This window comes from Camarhynchus parvulus, chromosome 6 (genome assembly GCF_901933205.1).
Source record: "Camarhynchus parvulus chromosome 6, STF_HiC, whole genome shotgun sequence".
Taxonomy (NCBI): domain Eukaryota; kingdom Metazoa; phylum Chordata; class Aves; order Passeriformes; family Thraupidae; genus Camarhynchus; species Camarhynchus parvulus.
In genome coordinates, this window is record NC_044576.1 from 20,652,591 (window position 1) to 20,678,164 (window position 25,574).

Sequence of the window (25,574 nt, forward strand, 5' to 3'; positions counted from 1 at the left end):
CTGGAAAAAATTAGGTTTATTAAAAGATTCCATTTATATTATTGTTTGTCCCACTCTGTTTATATTTTACATTTTACAGTTGCCTGAAGTCCATGATTCAGATTGTCCAGCATCTCTTTGTAAATGTTTAGATCGGTGCTGCATCATAACTCCACCAAGCAGTTATGGACGAGGGCAGCCCAGATATCAATCAGTAGTGCAAATCCTTTTTAGTCCTAGTTGGTATCAGAGGGTCAGACACCCAGCAGGAAGGCCCTGGGGTCCCGGTACCCCACGAAGCAGGGTGCTGCCCAGAAGCCGACTGGCTGCGCTCTGCAGGCGCTGCTGAGATCCAGGGCGGGTGCGGGCAGGGCCGCCAAAGGGAAGCGCTCAGAGGCGGCCCCTTGCCGGGGCAGAGGCGGTGGCCGGGCCACGTATGTGAGCGGCAGGGGCAGCACGGCGCCCTGAGGTCCGTAAGGGAGAGCGGGGCTGCAGAAGGGCTCCGTCCTCAGCTCCTGCAGCTGCCGCTTGAGCTTCATCCGGCGGTTCTGAAACCAGGTCTTGATCTGAGGGAAGGGCACAGGGGACGGAGAAAAGACGAGGTTAGTTACAACGCCACCGGAGGCTTGATTATCTGGAGCCGTGCCTCGGCCATTCCCCGAGCCCGCGCCGCCGCCGCTCACCTGCACCTCGGAGAGGCGCATCCTGCCCGCCAGCTGCCGGCGCTCGGCGGCGCCCAGGTACTGCTGCCGCTGGAAGGAGCTCTCCAGGGTGCTGATCTGCTCCGCGCTGAACGCCGTGCGCAGCCGCCGCCCGCCGCGCCCGCACGGCTCCTCGGGGCCCGCGCACTCGGGACCCTCTTCCGGCACCGCTCCCGGCGGCCTCTCGCCTGCTCCTGGGCACAGGGACAAAGAGGAGCAAAGAGTCAGCCAGGCCCGGGCACCGCGCGGGGAACCGCCGCCCCCTCCGCCCCCGAGCAGCCCCGTCGCGCAGTGGTGCCTTCCCGGGAAGGCCCGGGGGTGTCCCAGGCCCGCCGCCCCCCGCCCGGGAGCCCCGGCTGTCCCGCGGTACCTGCGCTCTCCCGGCTCCGGCCGCGGGTCCCGTCCCGCGGGCCCGCCGGCTGCTCCGGGCTCCGGTCGCCCTGGCCGAGGCTGGAGTCGGAGCCGGGCCCGTGGCCCGCGGACGATGCTCGGTGTGGGGAGCCCTCGGTGGGACTCTTGAGAGTTTGGCTGCTCTGGGACAACCATTCCACGGAGAAAGGGGCCTTAGTCATCGTGCCTGGTTTCGGAGATGCCGGGAAGGAGGGTGTCAGGAAGCACGGGCCTCTCCTTTATAGCGCAACTCCCGGAGGAAAACGTTGTTTGTGTAAATACACATCAAAGGGCCAGATAAGTATCATCTAATTGCTATCAGACCTCCCCCCCAACAAAAGATATCGTTCACACATTGCCCCAGCTCGCGGAGGCTCGGCTCCGCCGTGTCTGCCCCTGAGGAGTTCACTCCGCCGTCAGTGATTTACAGCTCTTGTTACATCCTATCCCCATGCAAATGGCATTTATGGAGCTGAGCAGCCTCAAACGGCGCTGGGGAATGTACCCCCGGGGGAGCGCAGCATCCCCGGCCGCTGCAGGGAGAAGGGACGCTGCTACTTCCGATCTCCCTTCCCCTGGAGTTGCTCTTCCATTCCTTTTCAAACACCAAGCCCACTGTTCTTCTTCAGCCTGCTCCTCTCGGGCTCAGCACTGTGTTCCCGAGACAACCTCAGCCAGGCAAGCGGAGAAACTCCCTCACTGGGTTCTCCGGGATTGCCGCACCAGGCACAGGCTGAGGCGTTGGAGGAGAAGGTTGTGAAACAGAAAAAGGTAAATGCCAAGGTCATTGGATTCCATGAATCGACAGACTTCTGGTAGTTGATATAAAAGTATGGTTTCTGGACTAACGAACCAGAAAATGACAATTATTGCCTTAGAATTCACATTCTGCTGAGAGTTCTGAAATTACAGAATTCATGCCATATCTTCCTTCTCAGATCTCTTCCAGCTATGCAGGTCATCCAGATTTCTCTGCTATCTTACCTTTTTCTTTTTACTACCTTATGTGCATCTTTCAGAAACTTTCCCGTTCATCTTTGGGTTTTGTGTGCCACAGGAATACTTGGCTGCTGCACTACAGCCTTTGTAGTACATTGATAAAAGGCTCTTGGTGCTTTATGGGAAGTTTTCCACCACAGGGTAGCCATGAATTCCCTCCCCTTTTCACCTTCCTGTCCTATACAAGAACAGAATGGGACTTGCACTGCATTGATAATTCCAATCACAGCCCTGCTTGGTATCAGTCTGCCTCCAGAGATCATGATTGCACATCTCACTTATCTGTCCTTGTTCTTGCTTGCTGCTTTACACTCACCCACCACCTGCACACAAACCCAGTGCTCTGCTGTCTCTCTACCCTGTGACTTGGCCAACCTGCTATCCTGCCACTCCAGCAGCATTTCTCAGCCTTCACTTTCTCTGTGATAACAGTTACTGTAACCACAGTTCCAACTCTTTTTCAGACTGTTGGTAAGGCAGCGGTTAGAAGACTGAAAACCCTCCTACTTAATGTCTAAATCTTCCATTGTATTCAATTTTAATATTATACAGATTATATATTTCCTCATATTAATCCAGTAGAAATTTCATTAAAATCCTCTTTGTCAATCTTTTCCTAAACCAAATATTTCAACCTCAATTGTCCCCTCCAAATACAGTTGCTTTATCTATTAATCAAAAAATCCTACAGTTTTTTGTTCACCAGAAAATTGTTTCATTGAACTATATTCAAGTGTGACTTGTGAACCACTTTTAGGCACTGTCTGTCATTGATTGTTCATTTTCACGGCATAGTGTGAGTCCCACTTTGCTCTACCAGTGATGACACTGTTCTTGAGTTTGTCTCTAACCAAACAAAACCAGAAACAAAATTGTCACCTTTATGTAATAACTAATAACTGATTTAGAACCACAACCATACACGATCAGAGCCCTCCTGGAGCCCTTTGTTTCTGGTCTGTGTAGGTAGGGACTGACATTGCAGCCTGAGCCCACTAAGCAAGCTTCCTGGAGGAAAAATGGTAAAAATGTGCAAATAAACATTCGAGCATTAATGCCTCCCATGTATCTACCTCAAGACGTCCACAAACATTTCTAGCATGGAGAGAACCTGTTGGACGCACACTCACACAGACAAAGACATACAGACACACACACACACACATACACACACACACACATATATAATTTGCAGGTTTTTTTCACCAAACAAATGTAATTGTTTGATATCTAATTATTTGAATCCTCATCCATTTATCATTCCCAAGCATTTTCCGATTAACAATGGAAAGTTTAGAAAGTTTGTTTGACCAGACACTACAAAATTGCTTTTAAATTTCCTGGTTTTATAACACACACCCCCACCAATCCCCCTACCCCACCTTGAATATTTCTGATTATTGTTTGCCTTTAGGTAAATGTGAAGACTTCCCCCACCACAGACTTCAGGATAAATTTTAAAATCCCAGAACTTCTGAGCATTAGACAGTTCTGTTGGCAACCTATTCACAGAACAGACCAAGCAGGCAGGAGATGGAGGGAGACAGGCAGGAATGTGCTCTGTTCCCTGAATTGCTGAAGGACAAGTCTCTTGACTCAGCTGCATTTAACACGTGGCCTGGCAGCAAGCTCTCCAGTCAGAACTGGGAGTATCAGTGCCACTGGCTGCTTGCAGAGTCCTGCCGAGCCTCCTCTGCAGCCAGGCAAAATGCCATTCTCAAGGACTAACTCTCATGAACATCAGGAAAAGAAACTGTAACTTTTCTGCAAGCTCCCTTCTCAATTTAAGTATTTCTGATCACAGTAACAGCATTCTGCACCACAGATGGGGCACAATCCCATCCCAATGAGAAAAATATGTCCCATGTGCTCAGAATTATTTCCAGTCTTAGTTCTTACAGAATATTATGTATAAGTATAAATAATATACTTATATCCTACTTATGTTCTTCTATATGATATATCTCTCTACAAATACTTAAAAATATGGAAGAGTCTATTTCTATGACATTACTTCTTCCAGCTTTATGTCTACAAATTACACTTGGCAAGCTGTCATATAGGACGAAAAGAATACATGACCTATGATGGAGCTCTAAAAATAGAAAATATTGAGTTTTATCATCCACTGATACATCTGCCTTTACTGATTTGAAGACTTTTTACCATCTGAGCTGCAGATGACATCTTTATACACTGCTGGTTTATTAATTGCATTGCATTGAAGCAAATGGCACTGCAGAAAGATGGTGTCAAATGCTGAGCTCCCAGAGACACAAATTGATCATGGTGTGACAAGATTAAACCAAATCTCATTTACATTACACATAAAATGTGTAAATCTCCTGGACAGGTAGCAGATGACTTCTGAATGTAATTACTGCTACAATATTTAACAGCTGCTAGTTTAATTTTATCTAAAATTCTTAAGCTGCCTTCTTTCTGTTTCTATCTATTATTCATTAAATGCTTGTTTGAAAATCTCCTGCTAAACTGTGATTCAGAAATACCACGTTTGAAATCAAGTGATATTACCAATGGGATGCAAACCTGCTCATGCTAATGAAATTTGTCAGAGTAGGGCAGGGACAGGGACAGACAGCAGCTTTTACTCTGCTGCTACAGGGGGGTAGGGACAAAGAGCTCAGACATACCAACACGATTGCCACTAGCAGGAGTCTGGAGATCCATTACCATAGATAATGGCAATACTCTATGCAGATGTTTGCAGAATACACAGCTGCCTTCTCTGGGGAGGCAGAACCTTCCCCTTCAGCTTTGCAGAAATCTTCACACACAACACTGGCCTCACGTTGAGGAGGTTCTGCAGAACTTCCTACTTGGCTGCCTACGAGACAGTTGATAATATTTAGAAATATTGGATAATAGATAATAAATAGAAATACTTTAGGATTACATCTCAGCCTTTGAGAATTAATTGTGGCTCCACATCTCGTAGCCCAAAGCTCAGCTCAGAGCCCTGCAGGGGGGCAGGACTGTGCTAAGCATTGTGCTCTGGAGGGAGATTGTGTGAGATACCCCCTTGCTATTGGAGCTCTGGAGGGGCAGGATTGTGCTGAGATGTCCCCTGCTACGGCTGTGTGGGGGCAGGTTGTGCTGAGATTCCCCTTGCTAGGAGCTGTGGAGGGCAGGATTGTGCTGAGATGTCCCCTTGCTACTGGAGCTGTGTGGGGGCAGGATTGTGCTGAGATGTCCCCTTGCTACTGGAGCTGTGTGGGGGCAGGGTTGTGCTGAGATGTCCCCTCACTATTGGAGCTTGGAGGAACTGAAGGGAGCAGCTGAGGGTGTGACTAGCTCGGTTCCCCTCCGGGACCAGGGAGAGCTGCCGTGGGTACACAAGGGCTCAGGAAGGGACTGTCGTTTTGTACCAGCAGGGGACGCTTTCCCATGGGGGGGTCCTGTGAGACTAGAGCAGGGGGAATTTGTGGTTCTTAGGAGTAGCTAGGAGGTGATGCAACTCAAAGAGTAAAAGCCAGGCTGTTCATGCCACACAGGGGCTGTGTGTCCACCTGTGGACATGCAGATTTCCCACGAAGGTCTGCCCAGGCAAAGAGAGCTGCTGGCATCTGCTATGCAATTTACATGGTCCTTGCCCCGGTGTGCTTATCTAAACATTCAATTTCTGAGTAATCACTATTTAGGACTTAAAAGCATTACAAATGGCCTCCAATCAATCGCTTAATTATCAATTATTATAATTATCTTTCGTCTTTGGCAAAATAAGAGCTACTTTTCCACAAGGCATTTAAAGACCATATGTGCATAAATACCACGAGGGCCTGGTATAAACATAGTGACAATGCACAGATGAAAATTTAATGTCTCATCATGTTTGGAATTTATCTAAATCAACACAGCACTCAAAATGCCAAGAGCTCCCATGGCTCCTTAACACAAGGCTGCCACCAGCAGCTAAAAAGAACCAGTGAAATGTTTTAAAAATACATATATTCTGCAGAGACATGCTGCAAATATTAATACAGAAAACTCTTGTTTTAGCATCTCCTTACCCAAATTTAAGCTTATTAAAAACAAGTCTAATTCAGTATGAAGCAGGACCACATTTAGAACATGTACTGCTCTTGTTACAGAAGCAAGATACAGAAGCAGAGTCTTTTGTTTATTTATTATTAGACAAACTATTCTAGCTGGAAAAGCATCCAAGTTTCAGGAATGTAAATCCTACTTCAGCACTCATTGCTATCATATTGCCAGAGGGAGATCTCTAAGGACACTGCTCAAATGAAACTGCTCAGAAATCTGTAGTTGGTTTAATTCTCTTTAGACTAGAAATTAGACTTTAAAAACAATTAGACACAATTAGACACCTTGCAATCTTTTCAAAACTAACAGAGAGGCTAACTTCACATTTTACATCAAGGCCTTTTTCTTTGTCAGCTTTTGCTGAAAGATATTTCTTTTTTCATGATGTTTACTTCTAAAGTTACATTTAGCAACATAAAAGAGTGCATTAAATCAGAAATTGTCCATTACATTCATACTTCCCACAAATCTAAAGAAATTTGGAAAGAAATAAAAGAAATTATACTGACCAAAGCATTTATTATTCTTGAAAGTAACTTTTCAATTTCGGCTATTAAAGAATGAATAATTTTCCCCCTTGATTCCAGAGTTAGCATTTGAGCATGATGAGTCAGCCAGCAGGGGAATGAGCTATCACAGCTGGCAGCCCTGGGACATCTATCAGCTCTGTGCCCATCCTGGTCTGTGCCATACAATGCTGCTTTGAAATGCATTGGTCTCAGCAGTGTGAATGTTTTACTGTCTCTTCCTCCCCCCCTAACTTACACCTAAAATAAATCAAGTCCTTGTATTGCTCCAAAATCAGTCTGTTCAAATTAAATGGAAATAACCTTTACCTTTTTTTTTTTACTGACTTCAAGGCTCTTCTCCATTTCTTGTTTTTAGTTATTTCCCCCCTTCATCTGTATTCCCCACTATACACCATTTCTTCCTATTTCCCTTATTCCAGTCACTTCCATCAAGTATCCTGCAAACATTACTATTGCCTGAAGAAGAGAAGAATTTCGGCAGGATATGTAACTGCAGCAACAGAGCATAAATGACATTGTACATCTGCCTTCACTTATCCCAAACAGGGAGCACAGACATTCCTTGGTTTACTGATAAGGGAAAAGCTGGGCTTAGTGGGTGAGGACAGGAATGTAGTTAGGTTAAGATGCTTAACACTGCCCTGTAACCTGCAATTCGATGTCTACGTTTCCTCAAGACAGTGCAGTGTAATTCTTGTGCCAGGTTTTACAGAAATGAGTGTATTACATGTGGATAGAAGGTAAACAGCATTTAAGTCTATGACGATGTGTGTGCATGTTCTCTAAAAGATTAAAGGGAACAGCTGAACGCTGACTATAAATACATGTTCATTTTACAAAAGGAATATTAAAAAAACCCTGCCATTTCGTGTTTGCATGTTTCTAATAGGCAGACATCTAAACAGCCGATCGTTTTTCATTCTCCCTTCGCTCCCAGTGCAGCAGCAACATCTAAAACGCTGCCGAGGGCCCTGAGCGCCATCTCCTGGTTATGGAGAGACTTCACAGGCAGAAAACTGCTACAGAAAGGAAAGTGCTAGAAGTTTAGCTGAGGCAGTGATAGAATCAGAAAATCTTTCAGATTGGAGAAAACCTCTAAGACCACCGAGTCAAGTCCTTAATCCAAGTTCACCACTGAAGCACGTCCCTGAGTGCCGCATGTACCCAGGAACACTCCCGGGATGGTCCCTCAGGTCCTGGCAGCTGAGAGGACTCACCCAGCACACAGATAGTGCATGGAAGGCTCGGCCTCTACTGCCCCTGCTGCTGCTTTTAGCATCAAGTCACTTTTCCACTGCATTAGCATAAGTATAGAAAGGAAATTCAGCATCCCTCTAATAACATCTCTGACATCAGTTCTAGCAACTCATCCTACAGCATCACCTACTTTGGGTATGTATCAGTGGAAGAATGCAAATAAAACCCTAAAAATTGAACTGACTGGAACACAATTAAATTAATAATCAAAATAATATAATTCCCTGATTGCAGGTAAGTATTCGAATTAGTGCCCAATTTACTTTACTGAAGATCCCTACTGAGTCCCTTCCTTCACAGGAATAAGCAGGCGTGGGCACTTAGCGTTTTATCTCACTTGTTCTTAAAAATTCACAGGAAAGCAGATCTCAGAGGTGTGTTACAGATGGGTAACCTCTTCCAGTGCTTCACAGGAAGCTTTCCAATGTAAAAACTGAAACAAAATCAGCCGTGTTTCAAAACCAAGTGTTTAAGCTTCACAGAACACACAAAAAAACCCACCTCAAAAACCCCTGCAGCTACTAAAATTTTTTACAGCAACATTTCACATTCATAGGTCCACTCAATCCAATCTTGTCTATGTAAGTCCAATTCTTTCAGTCTTTCTCAGTCTATGTTTCTAAATATATACTTATTGTGGTCCTCTACTCTCTCTCATTTTGGCTGTATGTATTCTAGCTGCAGTGCCCAAATGGTAAAGTATTCCTGCTGATGCTTCTCTACGGCCAAACAGAGCAAAATAATTACCTTCTGTCAAGTGCAGCTCTCATGTAGTACATCTCAGGTCTTCTCCCCCCACCTTCTTATTTTCTTTTTACAAACTGTACATATGGATTCATATTCAGCTTGTGATCTGTTATGGTCTCCAGAGATTTTTACTGAAGCTTTGTAGTTATTTTTCATTTAATATTTATCCTTCAAAACCATAAGACTTGAAGCTGAAATTTAAATGGTTATCACATGATAACAGTTGCGAGCTCTTGTGAGTTCTAAGCTTGTATGTTATATAAGTGTTCTTTCCCATCCCACCTTATATTTCAGCAGTAAAACTCACAGACATTTCTACAGTGAGGAATGGGAGAAGACTTCCATACAGTGTAGGCTGGGAGAAGACTGCACTATAGTAATCCTGTTTGCCTCTCTGATCAGAGTATGCAGAGTCCCAAGCAGGTTTTCTCTTGTTACTGTGACTGTGACAGTTCCCTTCTCACCACCTGGGTGTGTTGTGCACCAAACATGTTTTACCTCATTACTGTAAGGCAGAATAATTTACTTCCCCCCATCTGCAGGGGAGCCAGGGTGAAGGCCAGCTGCAGATCTTGGAATTCAAACAGCAGCACCTGCACTACATGGGGCAGCTAATGAGCAAAACAGGACATTGCATATGTATGAAATGTTAATTAGCACAGATTTCTTTACTCACCTCCACAGCACTTTCCCTGGAGCTTCACTCTGAGCAGGGCTCCAGTGCCTTGGGTCCTCTTTTGATCGCTGCTCCAGGATTCCCACTGTGGGAATGCTACACTTTTGACAGAGCCAAAGCTCTCACTTATTTTGTGTCTTGTCCCCGAGGGATCTGCACCTGCTTTCCACTCATAACATCTGCATAGTCCTAACCCACTCAATTCACTTTCACAATTCAACAAGCATGTTAATTACCCTTTGAAAGGATGTATTAACCATTTGTGTATTCACCTTAGAGGCCCATCATCTGAATCTGAGCAACCAAATACATAATCAGGACAGGAGGAGATATTGTCAAAGCATTTATTGACTTCAATGTACAGCATGCTGTTTTTAATCTCTTGGGACAGTTACCTTGACCATTAAGTCATTTAAAAGTTACTTCATGGACAAAAGCATGTCAGCCTTTTCAATTAGTCTCTATGCTTGCAGATTTTCAGACAGCTTTTTCAGTAACTCTTCTAGTGCCAAAGTCTTTCTGGCTGATTCTCTGTCATTCTCTTTACCTTGCCTTTCCACTCATTCCTGTGGTCTTGCCCATTTTTAAAAAGTGGTATTATTTTCTGGTTCTCTGCGAACTCACTTGTTCTTCCTCAATCAAAAATACTGTAATTCCAAGATAATTTCAATTTTCCTTCTTATTATTATAGAACAGCTTTAATCAGAAGTCAATGTAATGATACATCTAATTAGATTGATAGCCTCTGACCTGCATTCCTGATTAACTTTGATTATGACAGGCATTGTTTAGAGCGGGGGCAGTAGAACAACAAGCACTCCAGGCTTTTGTACCATCTGATACCTCTTCTGGCAAGCAGAGAGCTCTTATTGTATAATAGAAAGATATTTAAAAATCCATTTTTACTGTTTTGCTTTTCACTTGCTGATAAAAATGTTTTGTCTGTCCAGTTTTGTTCCTAACCTGCTGTGCTGTTCTTTTATATTTGTTCTTGATAATGTAGCTGTCTTGTTTCTACTTTTTCCCCCAGTATTCTTTTTTGATTTTTTTTTCATGTCATTGATGAGCCCCTAATGCAGCCACAGTGCTCTCTGAGTTTTCTTTCCTTTGCATGTGGATAGACTGTTATTACACTTAAATACAGCCTTAGAAACGCTTAGAAACTCTTAGAAACTCTCAGCTCTCTTGAACTTTTCTTTGTGCTTTAACTCCTTCCCCAGGATCTCAATTCAATTCCTTGAATTTGTTGAAGTTTGCTTTTTTGAAGTCTAGTGTTATTATTCTGCTTCTTTCATCTCTTTGTGTCCTTTGAATCATGAACTCAGTTGTTCCATGGTTATTTTCATCTTGATTGTTTTCCACATGCAGATTTTCAACAGTTTATCTATTAAACACTCTAAAATCTTAAACAGTAAGATTATTCCCTATGGTTCCAGCACTAGCTTTTATACACAAAGCTATATCTGAAGTGTGCTCATGCTGGGCTCAGAGCAGCTGATATCCAGGCTGTCATCAGAGGGATAAGAAGGTGGTGTGGGTAGGGATGTGAGCACAGTGTACTTCAACACATCCCCTGGTCTGGAGAAACAATAAATGAGAGACCATAGGTGACATTTCCAAAGAAGACATCCTCACACTTTTCAGATGCAGCCTAGGATATTCAGTATTTCATCAGCTTAGTTGATTAACATCAAAACACAATTGTTTGGCACTCTAGTGTGCTCTTCACATCTTTCTCTAGGTTTCAGTCCATTATTTTTTATTTAAATGAACTAATTTGGGGGGATTTTTTATTCCCAACAATGGTCTTTAACAGAATTATCCAACCTTTGATCTGCAGTTTACCTTCATGGAGAAAGTTACTCTGCTCATGTCTGTGGATGAGCAGATGTGGATCTGTACATCTGTACTCTCATCTCAGGAATCATCTGCTCTTTTCCACCTTGTATTTTCAAGTCCTTTGCCCTTTCACTTCCTTGCCTCAAGAAAATGAGAACTAGGAGATATCTTGAAGACAACTTCTTCCCCAGAAAACCCAAACTTCTTCCCTTTTCCCCAGAAAACCCAATAATCCTAGTCTATGACTGTACAGCTGATTATCCTGTAATTTTGCTACTTAGGTGAATAATTGACTACCGGTACTGTTTATGAATTTTATCACATATGACAGCAAATGAGCATCTATTTGCAGAGTTGTTGTCATTCATTGATGGATTAAAACCAGCCACATTAAAAGTTTCTTCAAACTTGCTTGCTGCAGGAATTTTTAAGTAGGAATTCAAAATGTGATATTTTTTCATTAGCTATTAATATTTGTTGCTGCTGTTGTTGTTGTGGGGTGGTACCTAAACACAAAATTTGAAATGCCTGATTGATGGAAACACCTCAAAGTAGTACCATAACTCAATACTATGCATTAATACCAATATAAAGTTTGATACACTGAAGTACTTACAGAAGACATGAGCTGTTTTTTAAAAACTTGTATAGCACCAGTTATTGTCATAGAATAAACAATATTTTCTAGATGTAGTAACACAGAGCTAAGAAATACATGAACTAATTCTCATGAGTGCAAAATATAAATGATAAGAAAATTCACAAAAGCAATTTCAAAAGTCTGACTGGTAACTGTATAAAATGAATTTATTAAGATCATGTGATTAGCAAGTCTTGTGGAGTATTTTACATTAGTAAAACTTATGCTACTTAAAATTTTACTGTCGTTCAAAGGCAAGGTGTGGGTTTAAGTGAATGGTAATTTTTAATTGACAAAACCCCAAATAACTACTAACAAAACCAATTATTTAAAATAAATGCATACAGATAAAATATGTGAAACGTATGTCTGAAGATAACGCTATTATTAACATTCTTAAATCATAAAGGTAGGAGGTAAATACTAAATGTTTTCACATTTGACAATCTTTAGAGAAATAGCAACATGATTTACTTCCCTAAGGGTAAGTCAGAATACCATAATTAATGACATGTTAAACCTACATATGGCAAATAAAATAAATCATATTAAAAGTAGGACAAAAGCAAGAAAACCCTGTTGAGGATTGAGTTCTTCAGTGTTTAAACCAATAAGAGCCCAAAGTTAGTAGTATTGTATTAATAAGAAAAAGTAACTGAGTATTTAAAGGAAAGTATGGACACACCGTATTTTTACTGAGGAAGATGAGAGAGGTTTGAGATGTAATATTGCTGTTACTGACAAAGAAAAGGAGAAGCCTTCCTCTTATACATTGAGAAAGCTACAGTTTAGCATGTGCACATGCATTTCTGTCAAACACAACAGCACAACTGCAAAGCACCAGACATGTTACATTCTCCCATTCCTTACATCATTATCCTTCTCCATCACTAACACTCGATGAGATACTTCCTTCACATCTGCCCTTCACTTCTCTCAAAAAATTTTCTTTAATTTTTTTAACACAGTTCTAAGCAAATCAGTTTCAGAACAGTGCTTAAGTGTTTCTTACCCTTCCCTACTTCTCATTCAACACTACCATTTCTCCCTCTGGTAGAAATACTTGTATTTTAAACTAATTTTTAGCCTTAACATTCTGGCCCTGCATAAACCTGGGTAGCTCAACAAATTTTCTAGCAATAGCAACCAACACATTTCATGGCCATTTAGAAGGTCTTGTAAGTATATGCTCTATGAATAGGTTAGCGCCACAGTTTTACAAGTTGCAGATCCAAATTTCACATGGTTATCTTCTATTGGATGCTGCTGGAGTACTGTGATCTACAAAAATAACCTCAGGAGCAAAAGCCATACTCATGTGCAGACAGACATAAATTGGCAAAGTGACTCGTGCCAAATACAGATGAAAAGAGCAATTTCATATTTACTGTCTTCACAATGCCAGGAGTGCAGAAGCAGAGCAACAAATTGGTAATACTTACATTCAGATCTTATTTTCATTTGGAAACAGGTTAGTCTGATGACTTTAAAATCAAACTAAACAAAAAAAAGTTGAACAGTAGCATTCCTCTCCTTCCTTGGTAGGAGAAATAGACACCCAATGATTTATGTCAGTTACAGTTTTCATAACACACAACATAAAAGCAAGACACACCAACAGCTAATGAATAGCAGAGGATCTGTGTTTCTGAATTATATGCACAATGTGACAGGATATAAGTGTACTGTGTTTATATAAAAATAGATTCAACATTTAATGAACTATGTTTTTGAACTCTCCTAGGTCAACTTGGCAACAGAAGCTGGAATTTTAACTCTTTTCCAAAGTATTTTTTAGATATTGGTTTTCAGGCTAATTAATTATTTATGCTAAAGAAGAGAAACAAAATTAATAAGCCTTTTCATCTATACTCTCTTCAATTTTATCTCTCTTTTTATTCTTTTGATCTGCCACTCAGTTTCCAGTGATTCAAACTTCATTAGTCAGCATTTTATAATTCCATGCTATGAAATATAATAATTTCAACTTGAGAAAGTATCTTATGTCGCTTCACTTAAGTATTTTCTTGGAAGTAGGTCCAGTAGATGAAGTCAACTTAATCCAGTTTTACAGTCTAGACCCAGAATAGAACAGGTGAAACACAAATAATTACTGAAATGTTGCTTTCATCCTGCGCAGGGTGTCCTGAATTTTTCGAGAATGTTTTTCTGCTGGTATCTGATGGAAATTGGCACAGTTGTCAGCTGCCAAGGCAGAAATGTCTGCATCTTTAAAACGAGTTATTCTTTGTCTGAGGTAAGACTGCAGCTTGAAATCTGGCGCGTATGTATAAGGATTCTCTTGAAAGGCATGAACTTGGCTCACAACTTTTGCAATATTTCTTGTAAGAGAATATGGTAAAAAAGATTAGTTTGTCTTGCTGATGATAAAAACAAAAGCATAAACCAAAAAACAAACCTTAAAGGAAATTCAAAGGCATCCAGCACTTTATTCTATTATATACATACCTCTAGTTACATGTCTAAAGAAATGAAACTATTTGAACTGTTAATTGTGAAATGCTGCATTAGCTGTCATTATCTCATTAGACAATAATAAAAAACATAGTTGATATATACACATGCACATAATTAAAATAATTACCTAAGTTTAGTCCACTTGTGAGCTCCATTTGTCATTGTGAATCCTCCAGTTTCAAGTTGCTGGACATGCATAGCCAAAACATGAGCTGATGGAATTGTTGGAAGAGTTTTGAACCTGTCTCCTTCCATCAGACATAAGCTGTCACTTTTTAAAAACACCTAGTTAAAAAATGCACACAGATTAATCTCACATTAAGTCTTGGGGAAGGTTTTACAAGTTCTCCATGTACTTAACACTATCTATTTATTTGTCATGAATATTAACTTCTGGCACTGAAGTTGAAGACAACACTATGAATTCATCTGGTGGCAAACTTTTTAAAGTACACAAATAAAGTAACTTTAATCAAAAGATATTTCATACATAATTTCCATTGTTCTAAATCACAGGCAAAACTGCATTTTAAAACATCACTATGTTTCAAAATTGTACAGAGCAATAAAAGAATGCCTATAATAAAATAGGCACTTAAGATTTTTCAAAACATATTACAGCTGCAAAGCTTCTGCAGAAATCTTCTAATGCAGTGTATCATATCTACTGTTTTAGCTTGCTTTTGAAATTTTGATTTGTCACACAGGACAAAGGTTAAAGAAATACAGAGATTAAAATTTATGTAAACTCTTGGATTAGGAGTAAAAGGTCTTCAATCAAATTAAACTCACAATTAAAAGTAATAATCATGGTTTTCACCCTACAGAGACACTCATTTAAGCAGATCTTGCACCTTCTCCAACCCCAAAGATAAAATTTTACATTAAGAACTTTGTACTATACCTCTACAGCCTTAAGCTCCTCCATTATCTCAGCTACTTTTGCAGGTAGAATTTTCCAGGCCTTACAATAAAACAGAATATATGTATTTTTTCCACATTAGTGTCTCTATTGGAACAAGATTATATTATGCAAAATGGTCAGAGAACAGAGTCCCAAACTTACTGGCAATTGTCGTACAATAAGATTTTCCAAGCCTGCTAGGATTTGCATTGCAGTAGCAAAATTTCTTTGTTCATAGCAGCATTTTGCTATAAGAAGAAATTTTGATAACAAGCTCACCTGCCGCTGGAAAAAAATTAAGATATATATAATATACACATACACACAGCAAATCTACATAATAAAATTAAATGAGAAGGAAGAAGAGGTATTTCCTTTTCAATTTGTTATGAAAATTGCAGACTGTAGTAACATTTCCCTTCACACAGTTTATCCCTTCAAGATGTCCTTGAAGAAAGTTTGACCTGTACTCCCTTCAGACAATCCATTTCCTACATTCTGTTACATTTTGACACCTGGTACTAAAAACCATCCAAGACCCTCCTTGTGACAACAAACCAAATTGTTAACTGCCCACTCACAGGTGTATTTCAGACTACTTCTTGCAGGTTTGTTACATAACAAGTTATAGATAATGACAAATACGTAACTGTTTTGTAGTTAATAGTACAATAAACAATGACAAACCTTAGTTGTGTGACATGTTACAATTTCAGCAGCAACCCAGGTGCTGATACTGTCTGCATTTTTCAGTAACTGCAGAAGGTACTGGTCTTGTATGCACTTCGACAGAAAGAGATTACAGACTTTAAGGGAAACTGTCTCAGCAGAAACTGCCCTATGGAAAATACAGAAAAAAAGAGGCAAAAATAATTCTGGCTGATATTGGATTTTTAAAGAAAACCTTGATTGTGAAGATGTCAACTTCTAACCATTTAAAATAATTTTGCATTGCTTGGCATCTTGATTTTATACTTCATGACGTATGTAGTGAGCCATGTTACTTTTTCTTCCTTATAATTACAAGGTAAGTATATCTGATAAAAAAAAAGCATATACAGCATACATTTCTGTACATAAAAACACTTTCACCACTCATTAGTGCATAATAAAACCCCAGCCAATTTAACACAAAATAACAGCCAGAAACCCAAACTCAAGAACCACAGCCACATAAGAAATTCAGCCTGATATCAAGTGGCACCACTCATGTTGTTTTCCATGATTGAACCCCAAAATCTGTATAAACCAGCTGATCTAATCTTGGCCATTGAACAACCTGAGTTGCTTTAGATGTTCATTCCCTATCCTTAGAAGCAAAAATCTACCATAAGTAGTGCAATTAACAACTACTAATTAGAAGCTAACTGAATCCACTGAGTATGTAAGAAGCAGACCATCATAAAAATAATTAGGTCTATGTGGTTGGATTGAAACATTAATTACTGATGAGCAAATAATTTAAGTAGGTTGGTAATCACTCCAGTAACTATAGGACAATTCCCGTGTATCTCTGAATACCAATAATTCATCTCCCTAACATACAGAAGGGAGATGAGTACAGAGAAGCTGTGGAGTCTCCATACACCTTGAAAACCCAACTGCACAACCTGGGCAACCTGGTCCAGCTGACCTTGCTCTCAGCAGGGTGGTTGGATTACATATCTTGAGAGGTCCCTTCCAACCTCAGCTATTCTGTAAGACTGTAAATGTCTTTGAGATTTTATATACATAGACACATGCATGACCACAGATCTACAAAATGAAACTTTCAAGCAACCCCCAAGGCAAATTCTTAGCAATAAGAACTTTTAGCCTCAACTCACTTCAGATTTCAAAGAAATCACCTGGCAAATGTGGCCTTCCACATACATGCATGTGCATAGGTACATACCTGTATCCACATATGAAATCTCCTACAGTTAAATAACCCATATAAACAGGCTACCTAGTCTGTAAAAAAATATTAAGTATTTTAATTGTTTCTCTGTTTCTGGCTGTATTAAAAGTGTAACACTCTAAGTTATTGTGCATCAATAGAATCAAAGGGCAGGCAAAACAAGCAACTTACTTTGGCACAGCAGCACATTTGTCTTTAACACCAAGTGCTCTGGAATTTAGGAAGTGTACTGGATGACATTTATTAAATACTTCCTAAAAAAAAAACCAAGATATATCTGCTGTTAGTTCTAACAGTTCTTTTAAAATGCTCAGGGATAAAAATGACAGAGTATGGTTCTCCGCCCACCCCCCCCCTCTATGAATTATGAGAGGGATCAGAGCCTAAGAATAGCATTAGATATTCTAAATTTCACTGTAGAGATTTAAGAGAAAAGTTTTAATTCAAAGTCTTATAAAATAGTATGAAATAAGCTTGAAACAATGTTGGGAAATAATAAAGAAAGAAGAGAAAGAGTATGAAGATAGATATTATTTGTACTTCCAAATAAGCGTAGACCTTTGTACCTGTTGCAGTAGCGTCAGCTGCCAACAAAGCTGCTGGGCACTGCACTCAATCAAGAGAACTGGTCCCACTTCATCCGCTCTGGCTAAGGAGACTGAGGATTCTTCTGTGAAACTGCTGCAGCAGGGCTTTGGCAAAACTGCTGAAGCTGTGTGCAGTTGCTCTCTCTGATACTGGGCAATTGGTCCCATACCTTTGGATAGCTTCCAGTAGAAGTTCTGTAGGGAAAAATAAATGTAAGGTTACAACTTCTCTACAACAAACACTAAATCTCCCCTCGATGTAACTTCCAAGAAAGTGTTAAGAGAAACACCTTTGTGCATGCCAAACTCTTCAGCTAACCTTCAAGGTTATCCCAGAATAAATCAGTTTACTCAACACTGCTATTTTAAGCTGATATAATATGCACAATGAATGAGTCTAAGCAGGAGGCTGCCAGATCTCAATCAACAATCAGTATTTAAAACAAACCTCTGTGTATTGAAGCTTGCTGCCATAAAATATTTTTCTTTTTGCTTAGAATCAAACACCCCTTTCCAAGAAACACTTGTTTTTTCATTCTTTTCCCTTCTTCCATTGTCCATTATCATTATTGTGCAGTGACAGTAAAAAAAGTCCATGTTCCTCTACTCTGTTTGCCCTTTCTTGGCTGAATTCCCAGTATACCCATGGATTTGTGCACCTTTATAATGAGGCTGATGTTTAATTCAGCTTGCAAATTATTGATACATTTGACTTCCACATGTTATTTTGGTCACTCCGTAAAGAGATCTGTTTTTGGGAAAAGCCTGCAGTATGTTCTGGTTTCTGGGACTGTAGAACACAATAAAATAGTAAATACAGACAAAAATTCAGACAAGTTCTTGCTACAAGCCTTGAAGTTCTAGCAGAGCATCTCATAGCTCCTGCTATTTTCTTGTATTTATAGTCTTGAAAAGATGCCTAATAAAAAAGCATTAATGGTTGACAAGGGGGCAATGGCTTCCTAATAACTATGAGTCACATGCTAGCGTCAAGAATGAAGAATTCTACTCGCAAAATTTTGATTATCTGATCTGTGATTACTGAAACAGCTGTCAGGAGTTAAAACTTAAGATTATTGTCATGGTTACAGAACTGTCTGAATCTTACATACTTTCAAAAGAAAATTTAAAATGCAGGTACATAATTCTTACTAAGTAGTTCTGGACTCCAAGTTGGACATTTCTGTTTTTGTCAAAACATAATATATGGAAATGTGCTCCATACACTGCAGTCCGAAGAAAAGACACACCTTTCTGGAAACATCTTCTGAGAGCTTTTTACATAGGGAATGTAATGTTTTGCTGCCTTCCTCACTTTCCTCTTTACATTTGTCCACACCAGAGCACAGATCAGCACTGCCACTTTTCCTGGCAGAGGCGTCCTCGAGCAGTGACAACAAGCGCTCCCCGTAGCCATTTAATGAAGCAACCTGGGAATGCAAAATAGGCTAACAGAACACAGAACTCAATTTCCCAGAAATCATAAGCAAGTTGCAATACAGTTGTAAGATTCTTACCTGTCCAAAACCAGACATACTGATCATAGCTGTCAAATACAGCATTATTTTCTTTTATTGACTTGAACTGTACTTAGGGCAGCTTTTTGTAATCACTATGTTACATACCCCATAACTGACTTAATTTTTTTTTTCTTAAAGGATCTACTGAAATGCTGAATTACCTTGGAAGAAATAAATTCTTTTAGGGTACCCAGAAGATCAGTATTTGTTGCAAAGTCTACACTGTAACAGTCTTCAATCCATGCCTGCAGGATGTAGAAACTGCGGTTACATATTTTGGTAAGGGATGTGGAAGGATCCAGGCTTGCACTGATGAGAAGAAAAAGAAACTTATTACACCAAAATTGATATCCAGTTCCAATTTAAAAATAAGCACTGACAAAACCCACAAGTTTTATTTGGTATTTAATGTAATATCTTAAATTCCTAATTTTCATGTCTTTAGAATCCATGGCTCTATGGGAACAAAACTGAGGTTGTAATTACAAACCATTAGTGGATCACTGGTAAAAGTGAGAAGCAGAACTGAGAAGTAAGCACATCATCAGATGCAGCTCTTGCTCCCATTTTGCTCTCACTTGTTAAGAGAATCTTATGAAAACAAACTTAAAAATTAATTTTAATTAAGTAGGACTTTTGAGGAACAGCTATTTGTTATTGGGAGGAAACTCAATTGTGCTTTGGTAATGTTGTTTGTGAGAATTTACTGTACCTGGATAAAGTGCTGCTGATTCTATCAAGAAGAAACTGCAAAAATTCTTCTTGTGTGCAGAAATAACGAAATGTGTAAAGAAACTGCTGTACATAACCTTCTAAAAAGGCATTTCTGTAAAGCACAAGAAAAACTTCAGACAAGCCAGAACACATCTTCAACTTACATTCAAATACAGCAACTGCAAAAAATCCTCAAAATATCAAGAATAGGCATTTTAAATTCTCAAGCTCTTCATAAAACCTTGGTTCTTTTAAAAATTAGTTTTACACATCAAGTACTGTGATTACCAACCCTGAAAGCATAATTTGTTTTATAAAGAGTTTCTCTACTTTCAATCTGGTGAATAACCACTTTGACATTTCTATTATTAAGGCAAGGTGCAATCTAAATAGTAGGGAAGAACATATTACATTTTCATTTTTTTTCTATCATCTAACTTGATGCTGCTTTAAAGCATTTTTATTATAATAACAGCATAAGAAGTAGATACATTAAGCAAGAAAATATTCCCTGTACCTCTAATTAGAGGAGTAGTTACTTTAACAACAGAATACACTTATTATACACATTAAAAACGAGGGCATTTTATTTTTTTATACACACACTCTCAAGGTCTTCACACAGGTTAATTGTCTTTTCTCCCTATTGGCTTACAGCTGACCATGGAAATTTGTGTTTGATGAATGTGGAAAGTCCAATTCTAAAACATTTCCTTCACTTTGTGCAAAATACTCACTACCAGGAAAAGCAGCACTCAATGTAACTGGGTCTCAGGAGTCAGGATGAACTGGGAGAAGTAGCTGGGAGGAAGTTGCTCCCTCTAGAGTGGCACCAGTCTGATGGCACCTCTGGCAATTTCCATCCTTCACACTATTATAGCTTAAGTACCTTAAAACAACACTGCCCTCACCAGAGTTGAAGGACACCTCTGTCCCCATTTAAACCCTGAGATAAGCCTGCATTTTGATCAGTGCCAAGGACTGATTACTGGGGCAAAATCTGTAGAACCAAACCTAAACATTTTCATATCCAGACCTTATTAATAAGAATTACCAAATTATATGATTATATGATTATTTGAAGAATTGCTGTACTGCTGACAGTAACTTAAAGTCTTGATTCCACGGCAACTATCAGAGCAAGCCTCAAGTAAGTCAAAGATTAAAAAGTTTAAAATTGCTAGTTTTTTATTTATTATCAAATACTTTTAATGAAAGCCAGCTGATCTTTTGACATTTTCATCTTCATTTCTGTAAATGTGTGTTCACAGAAATAACACAAACTTGACAGAAGAGAGGAGAATTTATTAAATGTTGAATAACTAGGATTCAGCACAGAAACAAGTTTTTCCTGATTTAGTAACTATGCTTCAACCCACTCCCAATTTATGTGTAAAATATATTATACCTAGAATATAAATAAGCCATTAAACCAAGTGGTGTACCGGCCTGCAGAACTCTCACTCCATTTTGATTGTTACACTGGTGTTTCTCTGTGTTATAGTAAAGCAGCAATGATGATTCATCCATAGGTGCCATGTCCATGGTGTCAGCTTTCCCATTGTGAATGACTGTAGGCAGCACATAGGATTCCACACCCCACTGCTCTGCATACATCATCTGCTCAAAGAAGTACGGCCATGATAAAACAAGAAATTAGAGAGGTAAAGTCACACAAAATGCAATCAATTTAAAGACAAATTGCATTTCATACAATTGATTTTTTTCTTTTAAGCAATACTAGTAGCAATTACCTTTAATAATTCTTTTGGATCTTAATTTGGCAGTTTGACACAAACTATTCAAATTTCAAATAGTGATCTGAGTAGGCAGTTATACTGATGCAGTAATGAAATGACAAATGAAGCACAAGTAAAATAAAGTCTGACTTGCCTGCACATACTTCTTTACCAGTTCAAGAAACTGCACTTTTGATTTCATCTCCTGCAGCTGTCCTCTCAGTTTGGGCAACATAGATTTAGTTTCAGGACCTTTAGATTTAAAATACATGGCACAAGAACATCAATGATTCAGATTTACAGAACAGGTCCTTAAAAGTACTATGCAGCCATTTTATTACTGGCAAGTTGCTGTAATCTTACCTTTGCTTCTTCTTTGTTTCTGCAATAGTTTCTGGTAAAACTTTATGGTCTTTCTGTAATTTTTTGTCTCCATCATTAGTAATTGTTCTAGTTCCTATTTAAAAAGAAATAGGATTCTGTTCAGAATTGTAAGCAGAAGGCAGTTCTAGTAAGAAATTGAAGTTTTCAAAGAGAATTATTTTGTATGAAGAAAAAAGAACATCCAAACAGACAAGAATATGTTATTAACAAGGAAAAACTACCTTTCACATCTGTGTTTACAGGCAAGATACAGCAGGAGTTACCTGTACCCAGAAAAGCATTAGTGATGTCACAGTTCTACAAGTTAAGAACTGGAGCAGGTTTGTGTGTGATCAGACTGTGTGGAAGTTTGTCTGAATTTGTTCACATAAATAAGCTTTTAGTTATAATTGCACTTATCTGGTTGTTTTCAAGAGTATTTTTAAAACTTAAAATCAGAAGTAATCCAGAATTAAAATTTGTATGTTCTGAATTTAGTGTAGGCCCCAGAAACACTTTAAACAGCTGACCCATATTTGCAAAAAGAACTGAAAGTCTGACTGAAATCAATGGCTTCCAAACAAGTATAATTACATTATATTATACAACCAGGTCAGAAGGCAGACAAGAGAGCTGCTCTAGAAATAAAGGACATACAAATTTCAAAGTTCAACTTCCATATTTTGTATTTATGTATTTCACAAAATTGAAAAAAATGAAATTAAATTTCTATAGAATTATGTAACTTAAGCAATGAGTAGAAATTAAAGTATGTCAGGACCCTCAAAATATATAAATTTAAAAGGAAACATTTACATTTATAATTGTTTGCATATCAAAGGTTTCATTATATTACCAGCCAGTAAAAATGGGCCATCCACTTTGGGTTCAGCTTCCGATTTATTATGAAAAAACAAACATGATGTATGTTGTGCTTTATAAAAGAGATGACTTTTGCACTTGGGTCCTAAGTTAACTACCAGTGACCCAGTTACATGAAATAGCATTTTAAATGCAGTAAGTTCACGGAATGCAGCAGACAACTCCCACAAGCAGAGTGATCAGAAAACACACAGCTCAGAGCTAACATATCAAACAACAGATTGGTAAATAGGTTAGCTTTAATGGGATGGACTTGCTAGAAATTAATTTGAGCTTAAGAAAAAGCTGTCACTGTTTTTCAGAAAAGTTCAAAAGGTTTAACAACACAGTTCATTAGCATAGAGTCATAAAAGCCCCTCGGATTTTTACAAGAGGTACTCCTACAGAGGCATCGCTTAGAGAACAGGGGAACCACAGGAAAGCTGTTACCCAGATTCTAATTGGAAGCTGCTTGCTTTTACTTCAAGGTCTGCTTTTGTTTCATTAATTAAAATAAAACCAAGGTGATTAAGAGACTATGTAAACAGAAAGGGAATCAGAAAGAATGACCATTTGGAATCCGGTGGACAAAGTAGTTTGTCCCCTAAAAAATGTGGGGATTTGCAAGAGTAGCAATGCAAAGAGTAGCAACGAAATCAGAGGCAAATTCCCTGTCTATTTCATAACATTTTCCAATTCAGGTAGGTCTAGAGTATAAAAACTTTTGATAAAGCTCTATGCCTGTGATGTGCTCCAGTCACAGTCATTCTTAGCTCTTCCCTACAGTATCACCACCATGGGGTTGGTGCAAAGGGCAGACAGTGCTTTTCCAGTCAACTTTAGGAGCAGAAAATGGGTTGTAGATTGGTGATTGCACATTTGTGTCAGCGTGCTTTATTTTGGAATACTACACCTCTCCTGTGGTTTATCACCAAGACACGACAAATCCTGAGGATTTTAAACTGCTTAAGAGTCAATATTTAAAAATGAAATTGTGTTTTGATTCACTCTAAGAGCACACATTTTATCACACTTTTAACCAGCAAGATGTATCTTAAAGATTTAAAATCAATGTACTCACCACTTTTTTAGCATCTATATTTTGTGACTCACTTGATTTCTGCTTTCCAAGGTTTTTCAAGTAACTATGAACTTCTGAATCAAAACATTCAGCTCCATAAAATGCACTGCTCCAACCAGGACTACAGCCACGAAAGTCAGGTAGACTGGGAGAAGCCAGATAGGTGATTCCAGCTGTCTTTATCATGGCCTGTTCCTCTGAACTTGTATTTTCTTCTGCAAAGCCTGGACCACAGCCATTGCTTTGCAAATATTGTTGCTCTTTTGCTATGGGGGTTGTACTCTGCAGAGTCAATTCTTTTTTGATATTATCCAAAGGTGACTCATCAAAATCCATTTCAACTAATGATGTTTTTATCACAGGCTCAGCCTTCACATTGAAGTCTGCTTCCCCTTTTCCTAAAGAAGGTGTGTAGTGGAAAATAAATAATTGTCATGTGCTGTAATGCATGCTTTATTGAGTTTAAACATGACACATACAAAACACTATTACGAGACTATCTATGCACTCTAACAGTGGGTTTAGATGCTTATTGTGACTTTACATTTTTTTTTAACTACACATTGTAAAATGATAAAGGTTAAAAACATTTCAGAACAATCAAGCAATAGTTTAACTATAAATTTCTGAAAAGCACAAAATATTTTCCATGCATATGCAACAAGCATTTAAACAACACTGAGAAACTTTAAAACTGAAGTTAAATATGTCAGACCTAAGCATTAGTAAAATGTTTAGCTTTTGAGGTTTTTTCATTTGTAAGTCTTGAAGCTTTTATTCCATATAGAAAGGGCAAGAATACTTGATATAGCCAATAGATGTTAAACTTTCTACTCCTACAGGACTCAATCCATTGAGTTATGAGGGGACTTTTTTTTCAGTTGTAACAACTACTACCAGCCTTCAGGGACTGAGGTGACAGTCAAAGGTTGGTACAATGATGACAGGAGCATTTATACCTGCCAAAAGTCTCCCTTTTCACTTGAGTAACCCTCCAGGGCTTAGATATGCCACCTTGGAGTCAAACAAAGCTTATTTCCTGGTGCAAAGAAATCACACACTCCATGGTAAAGTCTGGCTCTACATTTGCAATCATCCTGAGCCAAAATGCAAAACTGTAATATTGAACAACAGCAGCCAAATGAAAAATTACGAATTTATGTTTTGCTATAAAAATGAAAAATACAAGTGTATAAGCCCTTCTGTAAAGTACACCCATTTTCACTTTGCTCAAAACAGAGAAGTAACCAAGTTTAAATGCTGAAATTTGGATAAACTATCTTGAAAAAAACCTCAACTGGTAAACCAGCAACCAAATATATATATATATATATATATATAAAAAAAAATATTAATATATATATATATATATATATATATATATAGAAGCTGTCCATCAATGCACCAAGCCTAGAAAGGGTAATAGTTTTGTTATAATATTAGGATTCACCAGTCCCAGCTTAGTTTAAGTTCAGTTACTGATAGATATTTTGTAAACTTTCAATCACAAAGTGTGTCAGGAGAAATGTAAAACCCAAACCGAAGAAGTATAAATAAACAATCCACTTATATAGTAGACACTAGAATATCTACTCAAACACAAG

At 38.9% G+C, this 25,574-nt stretch overlaps 2 protein-coding genes across 5 annotated transcripts in view; both read right to left on the minus strand.

Moving 5' to 3' along the window:
• Position 1: 1 nt before the first annotated feature.
• On the minus strand, positions 2-1,226 carry LOC115905199 (homeobox protein HMX1-like). Its single transcript, XM_030951321.1, has 2 exons — positions 663-1,226; positions 2-545 (listed from the first exon to the last, which is right to left on the minus strand). The coding sequence occupies exons 1-2, from the start codon at positions 1,224-1,226 to the stop codon at positions 234-236; spliced, it is 876 nt and encodes a 291-aa protein (XP_030807181.1). The 3' UTR covers positions 2-233.
• Positions 1,227-11,974: 10,748 nt separating this feature from the next.
• KNDC1 (kinase non-catalytic C-lobe domain containing 1) overlaps positions 11,975-25,574 on the minus strand; it is a 57,016-nt gene continuing 43,416 nt past the window's right edge. For 3 of the 4 annotated variants that reach the window (XM_030951171.1, XM_030951170.1, XM_030951173.1), the window contains 14 exons: positions 23,971-24,368; positions 22,029-22,122; positions 21,820-21,917; positions 21,335-21,546; positions 19,925-20,038; positions 19,374-19,521; positions 18,943-19,122; positions 17,672-17,887; positions 17,277-17,359; positions 15,893-16,043; positions 15,368-15,490; positions 15,206-15,265; positions 14,429-14,586; positions 11,975-14,165 (listed from right to left, as the gene is read on the minus strand). In XM_030951171.1, coding sequence (XP_030807031.1) covers positions 13,934-14,165; positions 14,429-14,586; positions 15,206-15,265; positions 15,368-15,490; positions 15,893-16,043; positions 17,277-17,359; positions 17,672-17,887; positions 18,943-19,122; positions 19,374-19,521; positions 19,925-20,038; positions 21,335-21,546; positions 21,820-21,917; positions 22,029-22,122; positions 23,971-24,368 — 2,267 coding nt within the window. In that variant the 3' untranslated portion in view covers positions 11,975-13,933. The remainder of the gene's footprint in view (positions 14,166-14,428; positions 14,587-15,205; positions 15,266-15,367; positions 15,491-15,892; positions 16,044-17,276; positions 17,360-17,671; positions 17,888-18,942; positions 19,123-19,373; positions 19,522-19,924; positions 20,039-21,334; positions 21,547-21,819; positions 21,918-22,028; positions 22,123-23,970; positions 24,369-25,574) is intronic. The other variant, XM_030951172.1, reaches the window with a different exon arrangement.

Excerpts from the sequence above, each read along its gene's own strand:
- LOC115905199 (XM_030951321.1), bottom strand. The coding sequence starts at position 1,226 with ATGGTTGTCCCAGAGCAGCCAAACTCTCAAGAGTCCCACCGAGGGCTC. Across the intron at positions 546-662 it reads TGCGCCTCTCCGAGGTGCAG|ATCAAGACCTGGTTTCAGAA; the intron begins GTGAGCGGCGGC and ends CCCTTCCCTCAG.